Genomic DNA, 23213 nt, shown 5'->3' on the forward strand with positions numbered 1-23213 from the left:
GGTGCACATTTGAACATAGCACTTTCAGTTATAGTCTGTCCCACAAGATCTCTGCCACTTCTGTGCGAATCTTTGTATCTGACTCTGTAGCGGTGTGGATGTGGATTACGCGTGAAGAGTTAGTTAGCTTAAAGAAATGTGGTTTCGTCGACCAGAACAGTCTGGGGTATTTTTAACACAATTTTAAGACTGTTGTAATGTGCACCAGCTGTTTACCCAGCGCTGATTTAATAATAAGACAAGAGAGAGGATTTCGGAGCTAATGTACATTCATAATCAAATCAAATCGATAAAGAGTCGTGCTGACTCTCTCATCTTTCTGAAAATCAGCTCTGATAAATTTCATCTGAAGTATGAAAGCACTTTCACGGGTCACCCAGACGGGCCGTTTATAGTCAAATGATTAATGACATCTAAAAACGAACAACAGAAAATCGCGTAAAATTAGAGCCCGTTGAAAATCACATCACGTACAAATTTCATTTCTAGTCCTTCAAAACAATGATTGTCGACAGGACCAGAAGAAAACTTAATTGTAGAATATCTGAGACATGGGATATATTTCAAGTGATACGGTAACTTAAGAGGCTAAACTCGATTTGTTGGCTGGGAAACGCATCGAGAGAATGTGAATTGTAAAACACTTGATCGTGCCGGCAGAATAAAACCAATTCAGATTTATTAAATACACTGTGTGAATTAACACAAATCTTATTACTAGCGAAAACAAACCGTATTAAATTTGTGATTTACATAACGTCTTTGTCATCTGAGGTCTTCAGGTCCCTCCATGCCCGAGTCATATTTCAGCACTGGAATATCATTGAAACATGACGGTGGGTTATTTTGCCTCAGGGAAGCGGAACATAATTCCAACTTCCTGGCGGCAAGTTTTGCGCCGGCAAGCATCCCTCAAATTTTTTCCGAAACTGTACCTAGTTATTGTTATTGTGTGATACCGAGAGGTCAAAAGCCCTGAAGTTAGATCAGTCCGCACTGTATGACACAGCATTTTATGAAACTCTTTTATTAGATTTCCGCACATTCAAACACAGCACCAATAGAGGGAATAGGACCCTAGGGAGAGAAAGAGAAAGAGAAAGAGAGAGATCTGAAGGAGGAACTGGCTTTATGAAACTCACTATTGAAAAGGGAACAAACTGATCCTGCCAACAAACAGCCTTTGATAGAGCTGAACTCAATTGAATTGAGTCAAATCTAATTCCACTGAACTGAAAGCAGGCAGAGAAAGAATGCCAGACAGCGATATGGATAGATGGTGAAAGGCGGAGAGGGCCCGGCAAAGCAGATTAGAGTCTCCGGGGATGTGGGAGCCGTCTGAACAGGTGTTTGTGGAGGGAGAGAGAGTGCAGTAAACTGAACTGTACCAGTGGCTTCAGTTCTACAAGTTCTCCGGAGGTGTGCGAGCGTGCCGTGCCGTTTGATGTTCGCGGAACCGAACTGATTTGGATGTGTCGTCCTGTGCGGATTCAGCGGGGGAGATATGTCACACACCGAGACGGCCTTCTGATGTCTGCAGTTATTGACTTTCACTTTTCCGAAAGCCTCTCACTTTTGAAATCGGGTACAGACCGCACACATATGCCTGATAGTGGCTGTCAGTCAAGAGTTTCAGCGGAGAGGAAGTCAGTGGCAGGAGATACAAGCTGTAAAGACAGGAAGGTATCTTGTTGTCAGGACGTTTGTCTGGCGAACACAATTAGAGTACATAACATACAAACGAAGAGTACAAAGCTTGCGATGCAATGTTAAATTAAGCCAAAGGAAGGTGTGACTCGGCTAACGTTCTCTTTAAAGCTCTGTTTGATCTACGTGATCAAAAAATCACGATTGTTAAAGAGATTCTTTCATTATTTACTCACCCCGATGTCATTCTGACTTTCTTTTTTCTGTAGAACACAAAATACAATATTTTGAAGAACGTTGGTAACCAAACAACACTGAACGCCATTGGCTTCTATTGTATGAACACAAAACCATTGAGACATTCCTCAAAATATCTTCTTTGTGTTATAATCATTTTAATAACATTCTAACATTATTTGAGCGTACTGTGTAGTGAGCGTAGTGTTTTATGAACATTTTTGATGTTATAAAAACGTCACAATATTATTCTTACATTTGACTTCTGTTGTATGAACACAAAGCCACTGAGACATTTCTCAAAATATCTTCTTTTTTGTTCCAAGAATGTCCAACGTATATTAAACTACCTTGTGTGCTGCTGCGCTTGTAATAAGTTAAGTGTAAGCGCAATACTGAAACTAGCCAAAACGCTTGCGCCACATTGCAAAAACAAATGCGTTGTATTGCGCATTAGTGTACGTTAGGGTCCCACATCTTTAAACATATAAGTCATTACTTGTTTTATACAGTCTATGGTCATTACATGAATCATACTTTCAAGCCACATTGTTTTTTTCAGAAAGCACTAAATGTAATATGAATATTTATTTTTAACAAAATGCAAGTTAACTGTTCGATAACACCCTAGAATAACTAAATCCGCCAAAGGGGGTCGAGCTTTCTCATACGTAGCACATCAACTCTAGAATAGCCTTCCCGATACTATTCGAGGGTCAGACACACTCGCCCAATTTAAATCTAGATTTAAGACACATCTTTGCCCGGAAAGCAAAAATAGCGCAAACAAGCTCAAAATTAAAAACAAATCTCTACTGTAATAACTTACAGTTGCTAACATTGTTTTCTATGATGTGCAACACAACCAACTCTATTACCATTTAAATAAATGTTGTTTAGTGTTTCGTAATGCTTGTGAAAATGTGGATATGAAAATGTTTTGTATTAGAACACATTTTTGCTAGCTGGGAAACGGACACAACTAACTAGAGTAATAATATTGGGCTTCCAGAGGTGTCTGACAAACTGAAATAAAAACCAAAATGTGTTTAAACAGCTTTTGAAACAGTCCAACGGTGTGTTTAACATTGAGAGGAACTTCACTGAGTCTCCGCGCTTGAAGAGTGAAGACGTTATCCTGATGAGAGCCGACAGGAAAAGGTGAACAAAAGGAGAACAGAGAGAGAGAGAGAGAGCGAGAGAGAGAGAGAGAGAGAGAGGTAAGGAGGCGGTGCTTTAAAAGGGCAGATCTCCACCTATCACCATTCTTGTTTTGTTCTGTCTGTTTGTAAGAAAGATGAAAGAGTTCAAACTTCAGACTGAAATCAAAGCCTGTCAATACACACCCACATCCCTGCAAGTCTAATAGAGACATCATCACCTGTGAGAGAAAAACTTGTGCGTGTGTTACATCAGTCCAGCTAACATATGCCGATACACAGATGGGAAGGCGTCGTGTGAAGGGGTCAGATCCAGTATCACGTCCAAATGGATTTATCTGACGTGGATGGAAATATCTTCAGCTGCTGTTCTAGCTTTGCATCTGCATGAATTTAGTGTTATTATGATAGCACACCCTTTCATATTGGCTGAAAGTAAAGTCCATATAAAAATGAAACTATAGGAACCTGTTTGGTTAGGTGTGCATATAAATCTAACATCAGTAAATATGACAAATATAACGTGTTGGTTTAATGATTTGTCTTGAAGTACTATTTACTAAAGATCTTTAAGTTTCCAATCTGACAAACAAACGGTTTTCACTGCCCGAGAAAATCAAATATTAAAGAACAAACACAATAAAACGATACGACAAATATTGAGGGTGCACACCCACTTTGCATTCATAGGTTTTATTTTTTACTTCTTTAAAAAAACATAATTTCTTTAAAAAAAATTAAAATACATATTGCAAGCATAGGCGACCCTTGTTTTTTATCCATTCACAAGTCTTTAACTTTAACTTCCGCTTCACGCCCTCTCACAGATGACATCACCAACATAAGTCACACGACAACACCAACAGATCCAATCCGGCCGCTGCAAAGACGCAAAAGCGACTTCCAAACTTTTATCCGAAGATAAAACCATCAAGTGTTGCATATTTCGTAGACAGAATATATTTGATCTGTTAACAAGTCCAGGCAAATCAACTATGTCAGGACGTAAATGCATGAAGCTCCTCACAGCCTCTCGATGTCTCTGTATTTTTTGCGTAGGATGGAGACCTGGTCTTTGAAGAGCACGGGATCCAGACGCAGCTGAGAGTGGATGAGAGGCATGAAGCCAAACCAACTTGTGAAAGAGTTCATGCAGGACTGACGCTGTGCAAAGTGGTCTGGATCGGCCCATCGAGACGCCTTAGAGCCCTAAGAGAGAGAGAAGAGAGAGAGGTGTCTGTGTATGGTTCGCCGAGCAGATTATAAATGAAAGCTGGAACATGTTACTGGAATTGGGCTGCGTTTTCGAGGACCCGAGCAGACAGAACAAACACAGTGTGTTCATTTCACGACTCAGAGAACAGACAACAGTTATGATCATACCTCGAGTAAAACTCTCAGAAATAACAATGAGCCCCTTGTTGATGGAGCTTACAAGAAACATTAGTTGGTAAAGTTTAAATCACACCTGCATCTTTTAATGTACTAAAGAAAGTATAATGAATCATTATGGATTTTGTAGTAATACCAATGCTGAGGATGGGGTTGCCACGGTACCATGAATAAATCTTACGATACTATACCAGCTGATGTATCACGATACCAAGTAGTATCACGATACTGTGCCATTTTCATAATTTAAATCTACAATATAAATAAACTTCCTTAATACACAGATCAAAATGAAACATTTAGTATTTACTATAGTAAACTATTTATACTGTACACTACAATATTTTGTTGCATTAACTACAGTAATTCGATAAGCTGTAACAAATACTGTCGAATACTTATTGATTAAAAACCTGAGTATCTAGCGATTTTAGTAGTGTTTACTGTAGTAAATAATAAGGTATACTAGAATATATTTTACGTGGAAACTAATAAAAATGTGCGACAAATTTAATTTATAAGGCAATGTTTATAAAGGAAAATGTTAGGCTTATTTTATGTAAAACTGAAAGGGCCAGTAGGTGGACGTCAGTGAATCATTCAAGCGGTTTGTTCAAAACGACTAATAATTCAAGAATGATGCGAGTGACTCACAAAATCATTATCTCGACAGAGTCGCTCAAAACACAAATTCATTTATGAGAGAAACTTCTCCAAAAGGCAGAGGCAAGACAGAGCCGTTGAAAAACAGAGTTACGACACTGGATCTCACCGCCGTGTGGTTCATGGAGCGCTCAATAGTTCCACACAAATCTGTGCTGTCAACCTATTTGAATGGATTTTAGCGGGACAGACAACTATGTTGACTACATTTATAGTATATTTTTTTCCGGGGAGTGATATGAATATAAAATCTATGACAAAGATAGATATTTCCACCAACACGTTATAATGTATAAACATGACATTATTCACCAACAGTACAGCAAATGCGTCCAGGAGACTTGAATGGGCTGCAGTGCAGTGTTTGGATCTATTGGTCACTCCATGACACGACTTACTTCCGCATTCCATTCTTAGAACGGACGTCTATGAGAGTGTCCTAACTCTGTTTTTCAGCGGCTCTGATGTAAGCGTTCAAATTTACTTTAATGCTTTGCATGTATTTTAAAGTCCCCGTGAACAGGAAATTGCGATCGTTTTTACTTCCGTATTCTGACGCATCTCATTTGAAAAGGAATTTCGAACGCGAAAACTAGCGGCCGTGGCTTGCATTTTTCACTGCGAATTGTCTTGTGAAACACCAAGGTTGTAACCTTCCAAAAACAGACTAAACAGAGCGTTTGTTCAAAATAAATAGATTTCTGCTCTCACTTTGATTGTTTTTGTAGATTATAGATTATATATTTTTAATGCCAATCATGTTTTGCCGTTGGTGACTTAAATTGGGAATATATACAATATACCGTATGAGTACAATCAGGTGTAAAAATGAGAAATTGAAGTTAAAGGGGCGATGAATTAAGACATTAGATTTCAAATTCAGGCTACTATTTAGGCAAATTATTTGCGTGGTATAATATGTTGGTAAATGGTATGAGAATATTTTTAGACCTGGATACATTTGCTTTGATGTACCAGCCATTAAAGCTGATATGCAAACATTTTACTTTGACAATCCAAACAGCTTTTAAAATCAGTTTATGCCGTCAGGTCCACATTCTGGCGGAAATAACAGGTGATTCCAAAATGTGCGGTCAAATGGGGGATCAACTTACCCACTGGCTCATCTTACCCAATATCCCCCTACACCGTGCAACCCTATAGCTAAGAAATGTGATGTTATGAGAATATTCATAAAACAACCAGAAATGAAATAATGAAGAAACACAGAATACAACAAAAGTATATACAGTAAATAAGAGCTTTGAATGTAAAACAGTGGTATAAACAGTGAGGAGGACAGAGAGAAAGATGCGGCAACCTTCCTGTCAATCATTAATCTCGTCTTTCCATGCAGACATTCATCAAACAGCCCAATACTGCTGAATCAGGTGCACACATACAGCCCCGGGGCACATCATCCATCACACGCCACACTGCCGTTTCTGACCTCAATAGGGAAATCACACACTCGCCTATTTACAGTGACGCACACACACATTCGCACCTGCTGCATCATGGTCTCCTTGTATTGTTTCTTCTGTGTGACTTTGATTGGCGGGAGTTTGGTTACCGCGGAGACGAGGAAATTCATGAGGATGTCCTCACAGTTGGCCAACTGGTCCACCATCGAGAGCAGGGACATTGGCAGGTAGTATGTGTACAGATGATGATAATACCTGCGGAAAAATAGAATGCTTAGAAATATTACAGCAAAACAAATCCAGGAATTGTAAGAAACATTTGAGACAAAACTGATACGTAAAAGAAACTTAAATGAGCTTTATTTATTGAATTCATCGAATTTAATGTTCGTCTGGGTGAGACTGGCCAGAGAGAGAGAGAGAGAGAGAGAGAGAGGGGACAAAATGCACCCTGCCGTGAGAAACTCTGAAAGACAGATGTTTTAATTTCTGTGAGCGACACTACCAGTTTCTCTCACTGTGCTTATTAAACCAAATCTTTTCTTGCCTGCAGACGTTTCCTCTCTCTCTCTCTCTCTTTCTCTCTCTCTCCCTCTCTCGCTCTTTGAGGGACAGCGTCTCTCAGACCTGCAGGTGGCTTATCTCACTTCACACATTTATTGACGTCTTTTGCTCCTACGCACTTTAAACCGCGGGTCACTTTGCAGGTGTGTGTCGGCCCGCTGACCGGTGTAGCAAAGCGGTTAATCTGTGTGTCGGCCGTGTGATGTGTCAGTTTGAAGGTCTGTTTGTGAACACGCACGTTTGGTGTGTGAGTGATAGGCGCAGAGACCTTCAGCTAAAACAAACTGTGAACTCCATCTCACCTGTGCCATTTATCGTTAAAATACGGCCAGTGAAGCTGTCAGAGGGAACATTTATTACCTGCTTTAATATCAGCCTGTCTCTGAGCCATCTCTGTATCGCATTTATAGCTTTTTACAAGTTCCAGACTCTAACATCTTCAAGCCTCTTGTTCAGATTTTGGTATTTAACAGTATTTTCTCTTGTACTGTTTGCAGCTGGGGCGCCAGAAATATTCTGTAAAATAACATTTCTTCCTGTAAAATGACAAACTCCCTGTTTTCTTGTAAATTTTCAGTCTTTGCTGTAATTTGACGGTTTTTGACCGTATTTCAAAAATAACAGAACAGTAAAATTCTGTAAATTTGAGCTATTTTAACAGCGTATCTTCACCTCAAGTCTGGAAATTGTAAATTGTCAAGGCCTGTTCACATGAACAATATGTATAAAAAGAGCTCAATAGAAAAAGATTGAATCATTATAAATTCAAGACAATACTGGAGTCTACCACAACAATAACAATTTAATTGGTCATAAAACATTTTTCATTAAAAACAAATGCAGCCTAAAAATATTTTATTTATTTACTTAATATATTTGACCTTTATTTTATATACAGTGTATCACGTTATCATCCATTGATGTAGATGTGAATATAGTTAATGTACACTATAAAAAAAATATTTTACAGAATTTTCCTATTTTATTTATACAGAATATTCAGTAAAACTAGTGAAAACTACAGACAAATTACAAAACACACCATAAATGTACGTATTGGTTGTAAAATAACATGAAAAACACGTAAATAACATGTTATCTATTTTCTGGCGCTCCAGATTACCATTTTTTACAGTGTAGCAATATATTTCTCTTTATATTTATAGTTTATATTTACAGGACCCTTGGACCAGCAGAGACCGTGATTTTGCTTCTTTCACATAGCATAATATATAAATGACTTTTATCAAATGTGATCTTGATGACTGACTGTTCACATTCTGTTGAAATCTGGTCGGTTTGTATTAAAAACCAATGCAGCACAGTAGGCACAAGATCATTATTTCTGGAATAAAGCAATACATGCCATCCGCATGGAAAGCAAGGACATAAACAGCTAAATTTGGCCTCGCTTATGTCAAAAGCATTTCAGTTTTAAAGATCGCCAGTCGAGCACCAACTCTCGCACCAGCACTTCTTAAGAAAGTAAGAGAATGTTTAAAATGACCACAAGCCACCAATTCCTGACGTGTGCATTATAAATATATCACAGCTGATATTACCCGCAGTGATGCAAAATCATCAAACAGAGCCTCCTGACAAACGTTTGTTTGCTTGAAACCAGAAAAAGGATTTATAATCAGATTTGAATGATTTCTCAATACGGCTCCATGCATCTATGGCCTGTATTTCACATTTTACACACAAAGGAAAACAAATCAGTCTTGTGTTTCCAGAGGGAAGCCAGAGTACTGTGTAAAGCCCTGTGGTCTCTTCAGAGGGACTTTGATCCATGACTCTGCTGAAGAATAAAGCGTCTGCTCGCTGGATACTCAAAAGTTCCTGCCTCTTGGTTCAGCTATGATATGGTATAAATGTTATGATATCATATTTATTAACGGATCACGTGACATGTTATTGGCATACAGTGCTGGTAAGACACCTCTTCTACATCTACATTGCTCTCTGAAGAGTGAGGTGATATGTTGGAATAGAAAAACAAGAAGATTTATGATAAACATATTTTCCTCAGGGTTAGACCTGTTTTTTGCCAGGTGATTTATATACATAATTTATCAAGATGCGCGTGAATTTTCATCTTGATTCATTTTAAGATACAGGTATGGGGCGCCATTTGTTAAATGAAATGTGTCCCAAAACCTGTCATATTTCGTCATATTTACCAACAAAACTAGATACAATTCACTAGATTTACATAAATTATATAAATAATAAAAGTTGAATCACGTTTATTACATACTCAAAACATTTAAATGTTCAAACAATGAATAATGTTCCATTTAAATGTAAAGTCTAAATGTTAAATGCAAATGTTAATTTTAAAAGTTAATATAAATGTAAAATTATATGTCAATCTTATTCTACATGCATGAATATAAATACTATATATAAAATCACATTATAATCTAAATCTAATGTTGAACTAAACATTAAGAGAACGTGTACATTCAAACGGCCCTTTGCTGGATTGCGACAATCCGCGCGAACGCCATTTATAATTGCGCACAGTCTCTAAATGTTGAGCTAAACATTAACATTTAAAATTAACATTTAGATTTAACATTTTTGTTTAGATTTAGATTATATATATACATATATAGCATTTATATTTATGCATTTAAAACCAGATTTACCTAAAATATTTACATGTATGTTGGAATGAACTTTGCATTTAACGTTTAGATTTAACATTTAAATATAACATACAAATACAGGATTATACTTACATTAAAGATTTAGATAAAACATTTATGACTAAGATTAATCTTATAAAATCTAACATTTAGCTTTAAATCTGATCAAATTTGACAGGTTTTTGGTACACATTTCATTTTACAAACGGCGCCCCATATACAGGTCCCCATTTTACCCTTCAGTTTATAAACAGTTTATAAACAGTTAATATACAAAATGTTTTTAATATACAAAAACTGTATACATAACACCCTTAGTGATAAGCAAGTAATAAATAAAAAGCGCTAGAGTTTGGATTAGGGTGTGGTTTTGGGGTAGTTACATGTAATTATGCACAATTTAAATACGTGTAACAAGGGTACTGTACAATAAAGTGTTTCCAAAAAAGCTAAAGAAATTCCTCAACTGCCGCAGTAAATACAGTACATTAAATATAATGGATAGTCGAATATCACGAACTTAATTTTAATTTGGATCTCACTGAGGTCTCAGAAGAATCGATTTAATAACTAAAATAGTTAGTAACAAACCAGGTGGTTGTCAAAATTGATATTGTCTTCATTTTTAAATCCTCCTTTACATTCCGTTTCAAGTCAATTAAAGCTTAAGTTGTGTAATTTCTTCAGTTCTAAATCATTTTCTCAATTTTCTCAGTGTAGTGTTATATACTGAGATGGGCGAGGAAGCCATTTGTATGTTCAGTTTCCGAGAAAAAACACTCTTAGTTTATTAAAACATTGATTAGTATATTTTAGCAGCACAACATTAGCCAACCAATGGCGTGTCTTTATAAAGTGCTGGATTTATTTAAAAGACCCCTAAAATAAATCGTCATTTACCGTCATATCATTCCAAACCTGTACGACTTTCTTCTGCAGAACACAACAGAAGATATAGCGAAGAATGTTGGTAACCAAACAACACTGAACCCCATTGACTTCCATTGTATTAACACGAAACCGCTCAAAATATCTTATTTTGTGTTCCACTAAAGAAAGAATCATATACAGGTTTCGAACCACATGAGGGTACATAAATGACGACAGAATTTTTATATTTGGGTGAAATATCCCCTTGTTTTGTAGTGTTCTCAGAAGAGCACCTGTGGTAGAATGCAGCTCCTGTCAGCACCATTGAGTACTCATTGGTCCATTTAGAGGTATAACCCCACCTCCCCTTCCCGCTGTCCCAGTAATGGCTGCGTGCTGGGTAGCCTACGATCCGATCCGGAAAATTCTGCCAGACGATGAAGGCGAAATCCACCTGAACACACGAAGAGAAAAATGCAAGGGAAAGCGGAAACATAACGTATACATCGTGTCAGGTATTAAAACAAAGGGATGTAATGTTCACTCAGACTTCAAATAAAACCAAAGTTAACGCAGAACTTGAAAACTTATCAGAAGAGATTAAAGGAGTAGAATTAAAGGTCCAGTGTATGAAATGTTGCGTTATCTCGCTGTGTGGTTGCGAATTGCAACCAATCGCTCTCTCCACCCCTCCCTTTTGAGGACAAAGATGTCACGTTTTGGATATGGCGTATTTACGAAATGCGCTCTGTAGAGCAGTTTGTCCGTTTAGGGCTACTGTAGAAAAAACATGGTGAATTCCATGCAAGGGGACCCACGGTTTCTGTAGATAGAAATAGCTCATTCCAAGGTAATAAAACATAAAGCGTTATCGTGTAAGGTTTTTAAAAAACTCTAAAAACATAGATATGTATATAATATTGCCTCTATTAAACACAGCTAGCTACCACTGTACCGTTAGCCAAAGCAACATTAGCATGATATTGTGCGAACATAACTGACACAGGTTCACTTCTAACCAGATGAATCAAACGAAAGCTACAAGAGAACAAGCCTTTTCTACTTCAGCTCTTTATTTAGCATTAGATTATAAAACATCTTCAGATGATTATTCACATGTGCTTTAGACAGAACACAGAGTTGTCTACATGCAGGGGATGTACACTATGTAGACACCAGCTCTAGCCCTGTCAAAGTCGGCGTCCGCACACATACAAAAATGAACCCGCAAATCAAATGGAAAAGGTTGCAAACGTCCCTCTTAATGTTACGAACGATTAATTGTCACGTTAGCCGCGTACTGTGGGCCTGATTTATGACATCATGCAAATAACATGGCCTTAAGGAATCATGGCTTTATGACGACTTGTTCAAGCAATGCATTGTGGGTGACATGCTGAAAGTCATCCTATTTGTTATGTGTACAGGACCTGGATTATTGATCTTCAGAGAGTGGAAAATAAATGGCAGGTGGAGCGGGGGCTGGTCGAGCCGAGGAGAACAACATTGCGCTAAATAATCGCTTCATTTTGGAAGGTAGGACGCCAAATATTTATTCATTTAAACATGGCACATTGTTCTTACTGTATACCACACACTATGTACTTTGCCATTGCCAGTGATGAAGAATTACATCTTTTTAAGTTTACATGTGTATAACAAAGATGAATCGAGAAACAAATTGAGAAATAAAGACAAAGTCATGCACTTAAACGTGCACAACACCCGATTCATCTAATTTACTTTATATTGCTTTGTCAACGTGCAACAACAATTATTGCCTTTACTGGTCAATTCTTCAGGCCATTAACTGTAACACAGACATCAGATCCATAAGCTCGGCTGTTATACCACACATGTTCTCGCAGCCTAATGAAGCTTGAAGCACATAAAAATCTCAACCCCATATTACATTTCCCATTTTAATAAGCGAGTCAATGAGACGAAACCATGCAATTATCAATTCTGTGGAGCCGTAGCTCTTCACACTCACTGAAAACCACAAACTACAAGTACAATATGTCATATTTTAAGACTCTCAGCAGTTTTCAATTAAAACCCTCTGGAATCCTTAAAGGGCAATTACTCGGGGGAGATTACCAAACCAAATGTTGCTGGGTTTGTCTAAAGCCACGAGAGCTTCCTCCCTCATTAAACTTTTGTGATTCGGCTCCTGTAATCATTGTACGCTATAAAAGTTAAGTAGAAATCTTGGCCAAGCAGAGGTAAAGATGGACAGGGTTCAGTTAATAGAACATCATCAGGTGGAATTATTTATAGTGGCACATAGAGCATTATGTTGAGAAATATAAAACTAAATAGGTGCACAACTGACCACGTGTTGCATTAATGGGAATCATACAAAGGACATCATCAGCAGCGCCTCACCAAAAGGCATCTTTCACCCAGGACAATGGATGTGATGAAAGTGAGATCGGACACACAACTCATGAGATGTCTCTCTGATAATAGCAAGGAAAGGTAAGTGTGTATTTCTATAATCCTTTATTCCCCAAACACAGAGGATGCTTACCCGACGAACCCAGAGAAACATCAGACCTCCTTTCCTCTATTCACATTCTTGACTGCTCCCTCTGTCGCGCTTCAGGTGTGGGAAATGTCCCATTGGGCAAATCAACTGTACTGAAGTAGTGGGATTATAACACTGAGTCCTATTAAGCGATTTATGTGAAGTCCGCACAGTAACCTATGGCGGGTAAATAATCAAATTGGCGGTAAACTTTGCTTGCCGTAAATATTTATTACACATTACTCAGTTACTTGTAACCACTTTATTTAAGAAATCTAGCATCGTCCAGCCAGATCTCATGGGAATTCGTAAATCGCACTAAAGTGTATGAATGATTCATAGAAATTAGCCGAAATTAGCCACATCGTAAAACATGTTTTTGCACCATCCCATTCCAACAGGAACAGAGTTCACTGGAGGTGACCAAACATTCCCTAACAAGATTAATTCCCACGTTGTGTTCCCTTAAAACCTTTGCTTTGGAATTAACAAACAAGCTCCACATTCCTGCCAGAAAATCCTTTCCAAAATGTCTCAGTCCTGTAAATTGCAGAAAATTCTTCTGGTTGTTGCCAAATCTTTCTCAGCCCAGTATCTGCCTTCATCAGACTACGACACGAATGCTCTAATAATGACAGCACCCTGCCTGTTCTGAGAAGAAATAAATCCCACATATCTGCACAATGCCCTGAACATCTTGGCCAGATGGTGCGGCCGTGTTCTGTGAGTTGGCACTGCAGGCGACTGGATTTGCATATCACAGCTCGAGCAGCGATGCTTGTTAACTACACATTTATAATCCTTATAAATAATAATTGCGCCAGATTTGGTCGAATTGCTGAAATCTGGAATCTAATTTGATCCTTCGAAACGTAAAATAATCGTTTTGATCATTTAAAAAGGATAAAAGGTTGAATGATCTAAACCTGGCTTAACCTGTGTAACCTGGCGGATTCACCATAGCAAGTGTAAATGACATAGAAATTATTTACTGCACTTCGTGACTTATAATTTGCGCATTTTCAAATACAGACATCATGGGATGGTTTCTCCATCAACAACTCGCGCTGACATATCTTAAAATATTTTCTTTACACTTTTGCCAGACCCAGACTTTTAATCTAAACAAATTGAAATCCTTTTAAAACCATGGTTTTGTAAGGGAAACGTTGAATATAAACATTTTCTATAGTTATTGTGTTTAATCGATGTAGAGAAATTGAAAGTCTCTACTTTCCCAACTTTCCTCTACTTTCCCAAATCCCAGAGCAGATTTATATTTTATATTACATTTTTTTCATATACTTGCATAATTTATATCATTATAATTTATTCGATTTTACGATTCATACGATTTATATGAACCCTGTTGTGGTATATAGGTAATAGTTAACATTTATGATTTGTTTGGTTCTGTAATAAAAATAAACTGGTTTTAATCACAACAAAAAATATGACCCTAGTTCTTTTCTAGGTTTCGTTACATAAATATCCCCATACGACCAGCCAACCCCACCCCACCCCACCTCACCCCGGGACATAGTTAGTGAAAAAAAACTAGTTGGTTTTATGAGAGTTTACTAGTTAAGGAAACTTAACATTTTTCTAATAGAATCTAAACTTGGACGTCCAAGTTTAGTGACATCTTTACTTTGCATGTACAGTATTTCCTCTGTCTCTTTCTCTCAGTCTAACTCATATTATTGTCTGATTAAATTATACAGCCGAGAGCAATTAAAAATGAAGCCAGCAGGCTGCTGATGCTGCACTGTGTGCAAATATCATCTCTTCTCTCTGGGAAAATGAAGACAGAGAATTGACATTAACAAACTGCAGTACAAACACAAAATATGGCAGCAATGGACAATACATGCAGCATCACAAATGCCACAGAATGAAAGAGACAATATAATGAGCTGAAAAAAACAAAGGGTGTTAAGAGAGACCGATGAGCTTAAGTTAAAACCTTTTTATTGATTACTGGACTATCTACTGTATATCGGACAATCTATCTATAGTTATTTAAATATCTAAAAAGACAGACAGAAAGATAGATCAATAGATTATCCATGCTGTTAAAAAAACTAGGTTATGTTGCCATCTCTGACACATATATTGATTCAAATGCTAATGCTAAATAACAGATATTCCTTCTTGGTTTAAGAGATATATTGATGCATTGCAAAAAGCTTGATAAGAAAACACAGGATTGGTGGACAAGGGTTAAATAGATTTAATTGTAATTGTGTAACATGCAATCTCTCACCTCATTGGTGGACAGAACCGAGTCCTCGTCCAGACTGAGAACTGCATCAGTTTTGATGGCGTGATGAGGAAAAAAACGGCCACTCATCGTCTGAGGGGAAACAAGAAATGACATGAGCCATTCACATATTCTCACAGCAATAGTTATACACTGTCCAAGAATTTATGAATATATTTATTTTGTACATATACAATTTTTGTACACATATTTTAATCAGATCTTATCTCTTAATCAAACATCACAAGGGTAGTTTGGATCTGACAAAGTAATTTCCATTTAAAGTGACACACTTCTTAAAGAAACAGTTTACTTATGGATCGGATAACATGCCATGTCATGCATTCTGACTTTACACTGTTGAACCTGCTGGATTCTCATGCTTAACATGGTCAACTTGTTCTAAAACCAGTCGGACGTATGACGTAGTATTTCTATTTTCTATAAGTCTGGATGCCTGTTTAGTAACAGGGATCCTATTCCATTTATTAATTCTCCCGGAAAACCTCGGCCACGGCAAGGTGAAAGAAATAGCACGCCCTCGAGGCAACCACCAACAGAAGACACAGCTTGTTACTCTGGTGATAGGGAGACAAGTTGAGCTGTGTTTGTTTGTTCACGGCATTTCAGTGATGTACGTTATATAAACGGTGGATATAATGCTGGATTTGGAGATCGTTTGATACTGATAGATGGTGTGTACAACATGCCGAACATGAACGGCACAAGGTAAGTCAAACTAAGTCATATGTCTGTGTTTTGTTGGTGATCAGCGCGCACGTGCATAATGTAAACAACAGGAAGGGGTTAATGCGATGATGTATTTTGTGCTCATGCTGTCGTTCCGTCCAATCGTCTTTTTCCGGAAATAACCGTTCAGCTGTATGTCTCTTTTATGAATTGGATCAACCTAAATACTCTTGGAAGATACGACATATGCAATACTACTGTATGGGAACTCAAGATTGATATGAGATGACAGAAACTGCGTGTGTTACCCCATCTTCTGTCATCATTTGCTCATACATGTACAATTTTTTTGTAACACAAAATGAGATGTCTGGTCTGTATGAAAGAATTTTTCCAACAACCTGAGAGTAAATAAATGAGTGAACTATTCCTTTAAAGGCCTATCTTGAAAAGTTCACACAAGCACTTTTCATTTTTTATTGGCTCGGCTATCTTGGCTTGGTCTCCCTTCGATAGGTAATTTTCACATTGAGAGGTGTTTGTGGTAGAAAAAAGGTTGAAGAAATGAAACGAAAAAATGAAAAGAGTGTAGTGAATCGTGTATGTCATTAGTGGTTGTGATCATCTTCTTTAATAGTGCAAAGCTGCCAAATAAAATGGAATACTGTTTTCTAGTTTCAGATTAAGAAATTTGGGTCATCAGGTTTGGTTTTAATCTGCATCTGGCCCTATATGGTCTGTTCTTCAGCCCTGTTTGTAACTGACTTAATTACATGCCTTTAATGTGATTTAAAAAAACATATACACACTAGAAAGGTTATAGATATTATTTAGCTGTAGCTTGAGAGTCAACGCCTCCCACAATCGATCCGTGGTACCATTAGAATAATGCTGTTTTAATCCATTACAGTAAATGGGGGCTACAGGGAGGTGCAGACCTTATTATGGTATTGATTCTTCCTTAATACCTCTGAATAATTTAAAACTGCTCATGTGTGAAGATGCTTTTATTAAGCAAAAGAACTCCTGATGCATGGATTTACTCTCATCACTGTAACAAACTTAAACCATCGACAGATTTAATTGACTGCCATGTCATTAAGTGAAGATTATTAAACTGTGTTTAAATGTGAGCGTATCACAGACGACCCTAATGTTATCTTATCTGGGACATATTGTTTTTATTCACACCTCCAGAACAATTCGTGCGAAATCACCTCTGCAGGAGTCTGTATATATTTGAATTGTCTGTATTCAGATGTTTTTACATTGTGACTATGTATCTGTGTCTTTAAAGTTGCGAACCCGTTGTTACAATAAGAATTTGTGAGATACATCTTCTCTTTTTACATTGCATGCGATAGATTACTATCTTATATTTTTTAAAGCTAAATCTCAAATATTAATGATCCACCCAACAACTTCCAAAGACAAGCAATTTTACATTCTAGGATAACAGTAATGCTGTTAAATTATTTTGACTCATCTGTCAGATTAAAGAAACAGTCAACAAACAACAAATCATTATTGACCAGTGAAAAGCAAACATATATACTATATATATATATATCGGTTGCACCATTTACAGGCCTTAACAATGAGGATACATGGAATATTTCTGCTGTCTGAAGTTCAGAGCTAATAATATATATTAATAATATATTGAAATTATATAATTATTATTAATAATAACAACAACAACAATAATAAAAACCAATATTACTACTACTACTACTACTACTACAAATAATAATAATACAATATTATAATATTATTATTATAATAATTAATATTAATATACATACATAGTATAAATCGTAGTTAATGTGAAAGCAAATTATCTTCAAGTATTGTTGTAATTGTTATTATCTATATTAATAATAATAATATTAAACTATCTTTGAACATTCAATAAATTCATTATTTTATTATCATTGGTGACAGTGTTCCTGTGCACTATGAGGTGACATGTTACGCAAAAAGCACAGTGGGCGACCCAAGTTTGAATCCCGGCTTGTGGTCCTTTTTCTGGCTCCTGTCATCGCTCTCTCATCCCATCATTTCCTGTCTCTCTACACTGTCCTGTCAGGTAAAACAATATTAAAAGGACAAAAAAATATATTTTTTTAAGGATAAAGCATCTGTTGTCATTAGAGCTGAACCCAGAACAGTCCTCTGAAGTTTATATATGAAATATGTGTGTATGTCAAATGCTGTATGCATTTATCATTCTGTGAGTTTCTTTCATATATGTAGAGCTTCTAACACACACTTTGTACTTATCTGAGAGGCCAGATGTTTTTGTTGACAAGTGGTTCATATCACTCCTGTTCCCTCAGGATACAAGCTTTATTTAACCGTAACGCTCACATGATCCTTCACAGGAACCATCTGCCCTTTAGTCCCTCTCCCCTTCGTTTCTTTTCCTCTTTTCTTACACATTTATAACAGACAGACAGATATACGTCAATAGATAAGGCCCTGTGTCAACGTTTTTTGTTTGAACATTATAAAAGATGAAAGGCAATCCCCCATCTCTAAGCAACATACTCCTTAAAGGGATCCTCCACCCCAAAATGAAAATTCTGTCATCAACTCTCGAACCTGTATAAATAAGTTTCTTCTTATGAACATAAAGAACGATATTTGGAAGAATGTTGACATGTCGGGGACACCTTTGACTACCATTTACCAATATCTTTACTATGAGGGGTAATTCAGATTTTTGGGTGGAGTACCTCTGTTATCTGGATGAAAAAACCAGGTTGCAAACAAACACACGGAGATTTTGTCCCCTGTGACCTCTCGAGATTTCACTTCTAGGGAAAGCCAAGTACATATATCTCTATTAAGCTTTTATCTCAGTATTAAATAACTAAAATTGATCTTGATCAGGCCGTGCAGAAAAGCGTGTTATGATTTGGATGTGCTGATTGATAGCTTATAAGTCACGACATGATTTAATTATGACAAATGGCTTTGGATCGACATTTAGATGATCTGTGTCACACTTGTTTGACGCGTGGACTCTCACTCGCTTCAGAGAAGATGCATTTCTATTTAGATCTCTTGAGTGTGTTCTGTTTTGAAAACTGGTAGCATGTTGTTGCCTCTTTTATTTATCACGTTATATCAGTTTCAGGACAAATCTGACTGCTTGTGGTTTATATATACAGTATTTGGCACAAACAGCATGCTTCACATTTCCATTAGAAAAAAACTGAACCCCTGTCACGGCTGGTTAGGACAAAACCTCTGAACAACATGGAAAAGATAATTTTTATCATGCGTCGAAGCATCGCATCGTGTTTGTCAAGGACACGGTGTTACTCTTGTAAACTAAAGTATTCGTGGAGAAAATCTATTAATATAAGAGTAAAAGCTGTTAATATCTTGATAAATGACACTGAAATCTGCCTGTCATGATGATGATAATGGAAATGTCATTCTCATAATGAATCACTTGAAATGATAAATTGTTTTGTTGGGTCAGTAATTTGCCTGAATCAGATTTTTTTCCATTTTCCTAGTGAAAAAATATTATTTTTAGGCGGTTTGGACAACCCCGGCACGTTCACGAAATCTTTATGCCTGCTTTTTCTTTATTATTTGGTCCTAGTCATCCTTAGTTTAAATATTAAGTAAAAATACCCTTTACATCAAAATATTTTCAAGATTATGAGAAACATTTAAGTAAAACAACTCTACTTTTTTTACAGTGTAAACTTCAATGGTTTAATTTCTCAGAAATGTACTTTTAATTTTTACAGATTTTTCAAGTTTTTTTACTGCCGGACAATCGCTGTTTCTTTTACATAATTATCTCAAAGTGCATTTTTTTATAATTACAGAAAAAGACTGCAAATGTACATGTTTTTTACGTATTTCTTCACAGTGTAGTGTATATACAATCTTTTTTTAATAACATACCTGTAAAAATGTAAAGCATTACATTTTTACAAACAATCAAACTGATCAACACGCAAGTTATCCTTTTTAAATCGTCCTGGATGAAAAAATGGCTAGTTCTCTTACAAAAGGTTTAAGCATTATTTATTCTGAAAGCAAAACTAAATTACAGAAATGATGTCAAACTACTTTAATTCATCTTTTAACTTTGTGAGACACTGTTTATTGCTCTTAGATTGTCTGCTGAGCCTGGTTTAATAAGCCCTGGTCTGAACACATCTGTAAGCAAACAGTGACATTAACACAAGCGGCTCAGGTCAACTGCATCTGCAACTAACAATGATGACAAGAAGATTAGAAGCTGAACATGAGAGAGAGCGAGAGAGAGAGAGATGCTGAGCAGACAGTGTCTGAAAGGTGCTAATGACAAGATACACATTGAGAATATTCGCATCACCACCCACACACAGCTGTGCAGATATCACACACAATTTCTTCATTTTACAGACATTAACTGGTGACATCTGTCTTGTTATGTGTTATTCGACTCTATAGCCCCTGTAAGTTCTGAGTCTGCTTATGTATAAGTTTGTTCCAAGCCTTGCACACGTCTCCAAGAATATTGAGGCGTTCAGAGTTACTGTAAAACCATCATTCTTGTATTCCTGTATGTCCTTCTCGTTCTCTTTATCTCACCTTTTTATTGCCCTCAGCGATAGTGAAGGGTGTTGAGATGGAGGGCCATTTGTTTCTGGGTGGCGGAGGCTTCTCACAGTTCCACAGCACTAAAATCTGGAACCCGGTCAAAGCAAATGAAAAACACAGCACATTTCAATTGACACACATTTTCTTTCTTTTATTGTTTTTAGAGTAGTCTGTGATAGACACGCGTTATACGTAACTGATAGTTAAATAAGTACAATTTGTAAAAATAGTACAATTTCTAAGCGAATCATATGAGCTTACTTTAAGGTCAGATTCTTATTTGTGTTAACTGTTGTTATTTTTACATTTTTATCAACAATACATCCCATTTCAAGTTGTGCACCCCACTATACAGTTCAACACATTCCAACATCTAGCGAGTAACTTGCTGTAATCATATGTAGTCCTACACTGTAAACAGCTGTAATTTAACTGAATTTTACCGTTTTATTTAATAAAAATGTAACGTGTTTTGAAATGTTATGTAAAAACGTTAAATACGAGAAATAAACTGCAAAATTACAAGTAGGGTGTAAAATATATATATATTTTTTTAATTATTAAATAATGTATTTACATTTTTATTTACATAGTATTTTTACAGTGTAGCGTGAATATAATTAACCGAAGCGATCTAGTTTTGTCTCATTGCTAGATCTCATCGTAGACTCCATGTTCTCACCTGTGTGCAGAACTTGGACTTGGCGATGGCATGGATGAGTTTGAAAATGGGCTGCTGTTGGGACTGTAGGGGTGTGACCGCTTGAATGACGGCTGTAAAATCCTGAGATGGACTCTTACCTGTATCAAGCACACAAACACGCGTGGCAGAATTAAAGATCAGCGTTTATGAAATCAGTGCTATTGATAACATCTCTCCGGGTTTGTATCAGATTGTTTTATGGGAGCAGTTTCAAGAAAGCACTTGTTTTTCTTTCTCTCCGCGGAGATTCGCTTCATTTATCTAGATTTGCGACGGCAACTCTGATAACCCGACAGCTACATTAAGTCTCCATTACATCACAATATAAGTTAGTGCAAAGAACAGCCAACCGGAGAAGATAAAGCTTGTTTAATGAATTGATCAAAGCGCTGAAACTTTTCTAGTATAAACTTGTTATGCTCTTTAAACAAAAGTGACGCTTCACACAAGCAGTAATTACACTTGAGCATTTCATCACTGCAGGAATTTAGAATATAAACTTCTATATAACTTAACAGAATAAGTAATTAATACATTTAAAAAAGTGAACAAAACACACAAATATCTGTTCAGTGTGTTTAACAGACTCGCCACAAAATCACAGCTGAATGAAAGTGGAGCGAGTGATCAAAGTTGGTATACTTTACTTCTGAATTCTTCATTTGTTGCTTTGATCAATTATACAAAAGCAACATAAAATAATCTCATAATTAGCACAATAATCAAGATTAAAACTCTTTCATGGACTCAAGCCTTCTGGTGCATGAATTATTAAATTCATGTTTTTGTTTCACTTCAAAACAAGAATATGTTTATTGCCAATCTTTTTTTATCATACATTTTTAGAGAGTTACCCATTACTGTGGTTTATGGTTGCCAAAAGGAATTCATAGAAAAGGAAAAGATATGTCCTTATTTTTACAGTATATCAATACTATTTTTTGCAAAAAATACAAGCAATATTGTTCCTTGAAAGGCCCAATAAATACTATTCAGTATATGTGTTTAAAGCCATAGACAGATTTTCTGTTATGAAAACTAAACGTAAAAAAAAAATTATATCTGAAAAAAAACTTTTCAGGGTTTTAAAATGAAGTGGGTTTGGGGCTGAATAAAGATATTAGAGGATATAGCAGCAGAAGATCAATTACATAAATGTTCCTGAGAGTGCGTGTGATGTAATTCTCCGTTGTCAATTTAACAACCAAATAAGTCAAACGTTTTCAATGGTTTATTAGGCTATGTCTCGCGGTCCGGATGGAACGAAGCAAAGGTCCGGACCGCGGTCCGCCTATTGAGGATGACTGCTGTAGAATATGAATGCAAGAAACCTTTGAAATAAAAGTATGCAAAAAACTAGGAGGCTAATTATTACTCAGTGAGCAAATTAAAGGCAATTGTGGCTCTGAACATTTGAGGATAATTAAGGTTCACAGTGTGATTAGGGTGTACTACAAAATATGCATCCCACAATGCCTCCAAAACAACCTATTACTGTTTCAAGCAAGACAGGGACACCGAAAAACCAATGGCACAATCTACCAGTCAAGTTGGATGATATCTCAATGGCCAATAAACAGCACGTATCACAGGTTGCCAGATTTATGGCGCAGCCCTGGCTGAGTGGATCCCGCAGTATATCACAGCACACTGAAGTGAACTCAAGTTATAGCCACGGACAGCGAGTCTAAACTGTCCTGTCATCAAAATTATGGAAAGCGAGACTAACAACGCCTGTGACAGCAGAGTATAGACCAATCTATCACTCCTGCAATACAGATTTACTGCTGACATGGAAGGCC

At 36.7% G+C, this 23213-nt stretch overlaps 1 protein-coding gene across 1 annotated transcript in view; it reads right to left on the reverse strand.

The window, feature by feature from the left end:
- Nucleotides 1–3706: 3706 nt before the first annotated feature.
- The window catches only part of LOC306904977 (exostosin-1), a gene marked incomplete at its 5' end in the record, with an annotated part of 169303 nt that continues 149796 nt past the window's right edge, over nt 3707–23213 (reverse strand). Inside the window, 6 exons of the mRNA XM_079475278.1 lie at nt 3707–4253; nt 6607–6778; nt 10905–11065; nt 15408–15497; nt 20700–20795; nt 21391–21509. Coding sequence (XP_079331404.1) covers nt 4068–4253; nt 6607–6778; nt 10905–11065; nt 15408–15497; nt 20700–20795; nt 21391–21509 — 824 coding nt within the window. The 3' untranslated portion in view covers nt 3707–4067. The remainder of the gene's footprint in view (nt 4254–6606; nt 6779–10904; nt 11066–15407; nt 15498–20699; nt 20796–21390; nt 21510–23213) is intronic.

This window comes from Barbatula barbatula (assembly GCF_947034865.1).
Source record: "Barbatula barbatula genome assembly, chromosome: 15".
Lineage (NCBI taxonomy): Eukaryota > Metazoa > Chordata > Actinopteri > Cypriniformes > Nemacheilidae > Barbatula > Barbatula barbatula.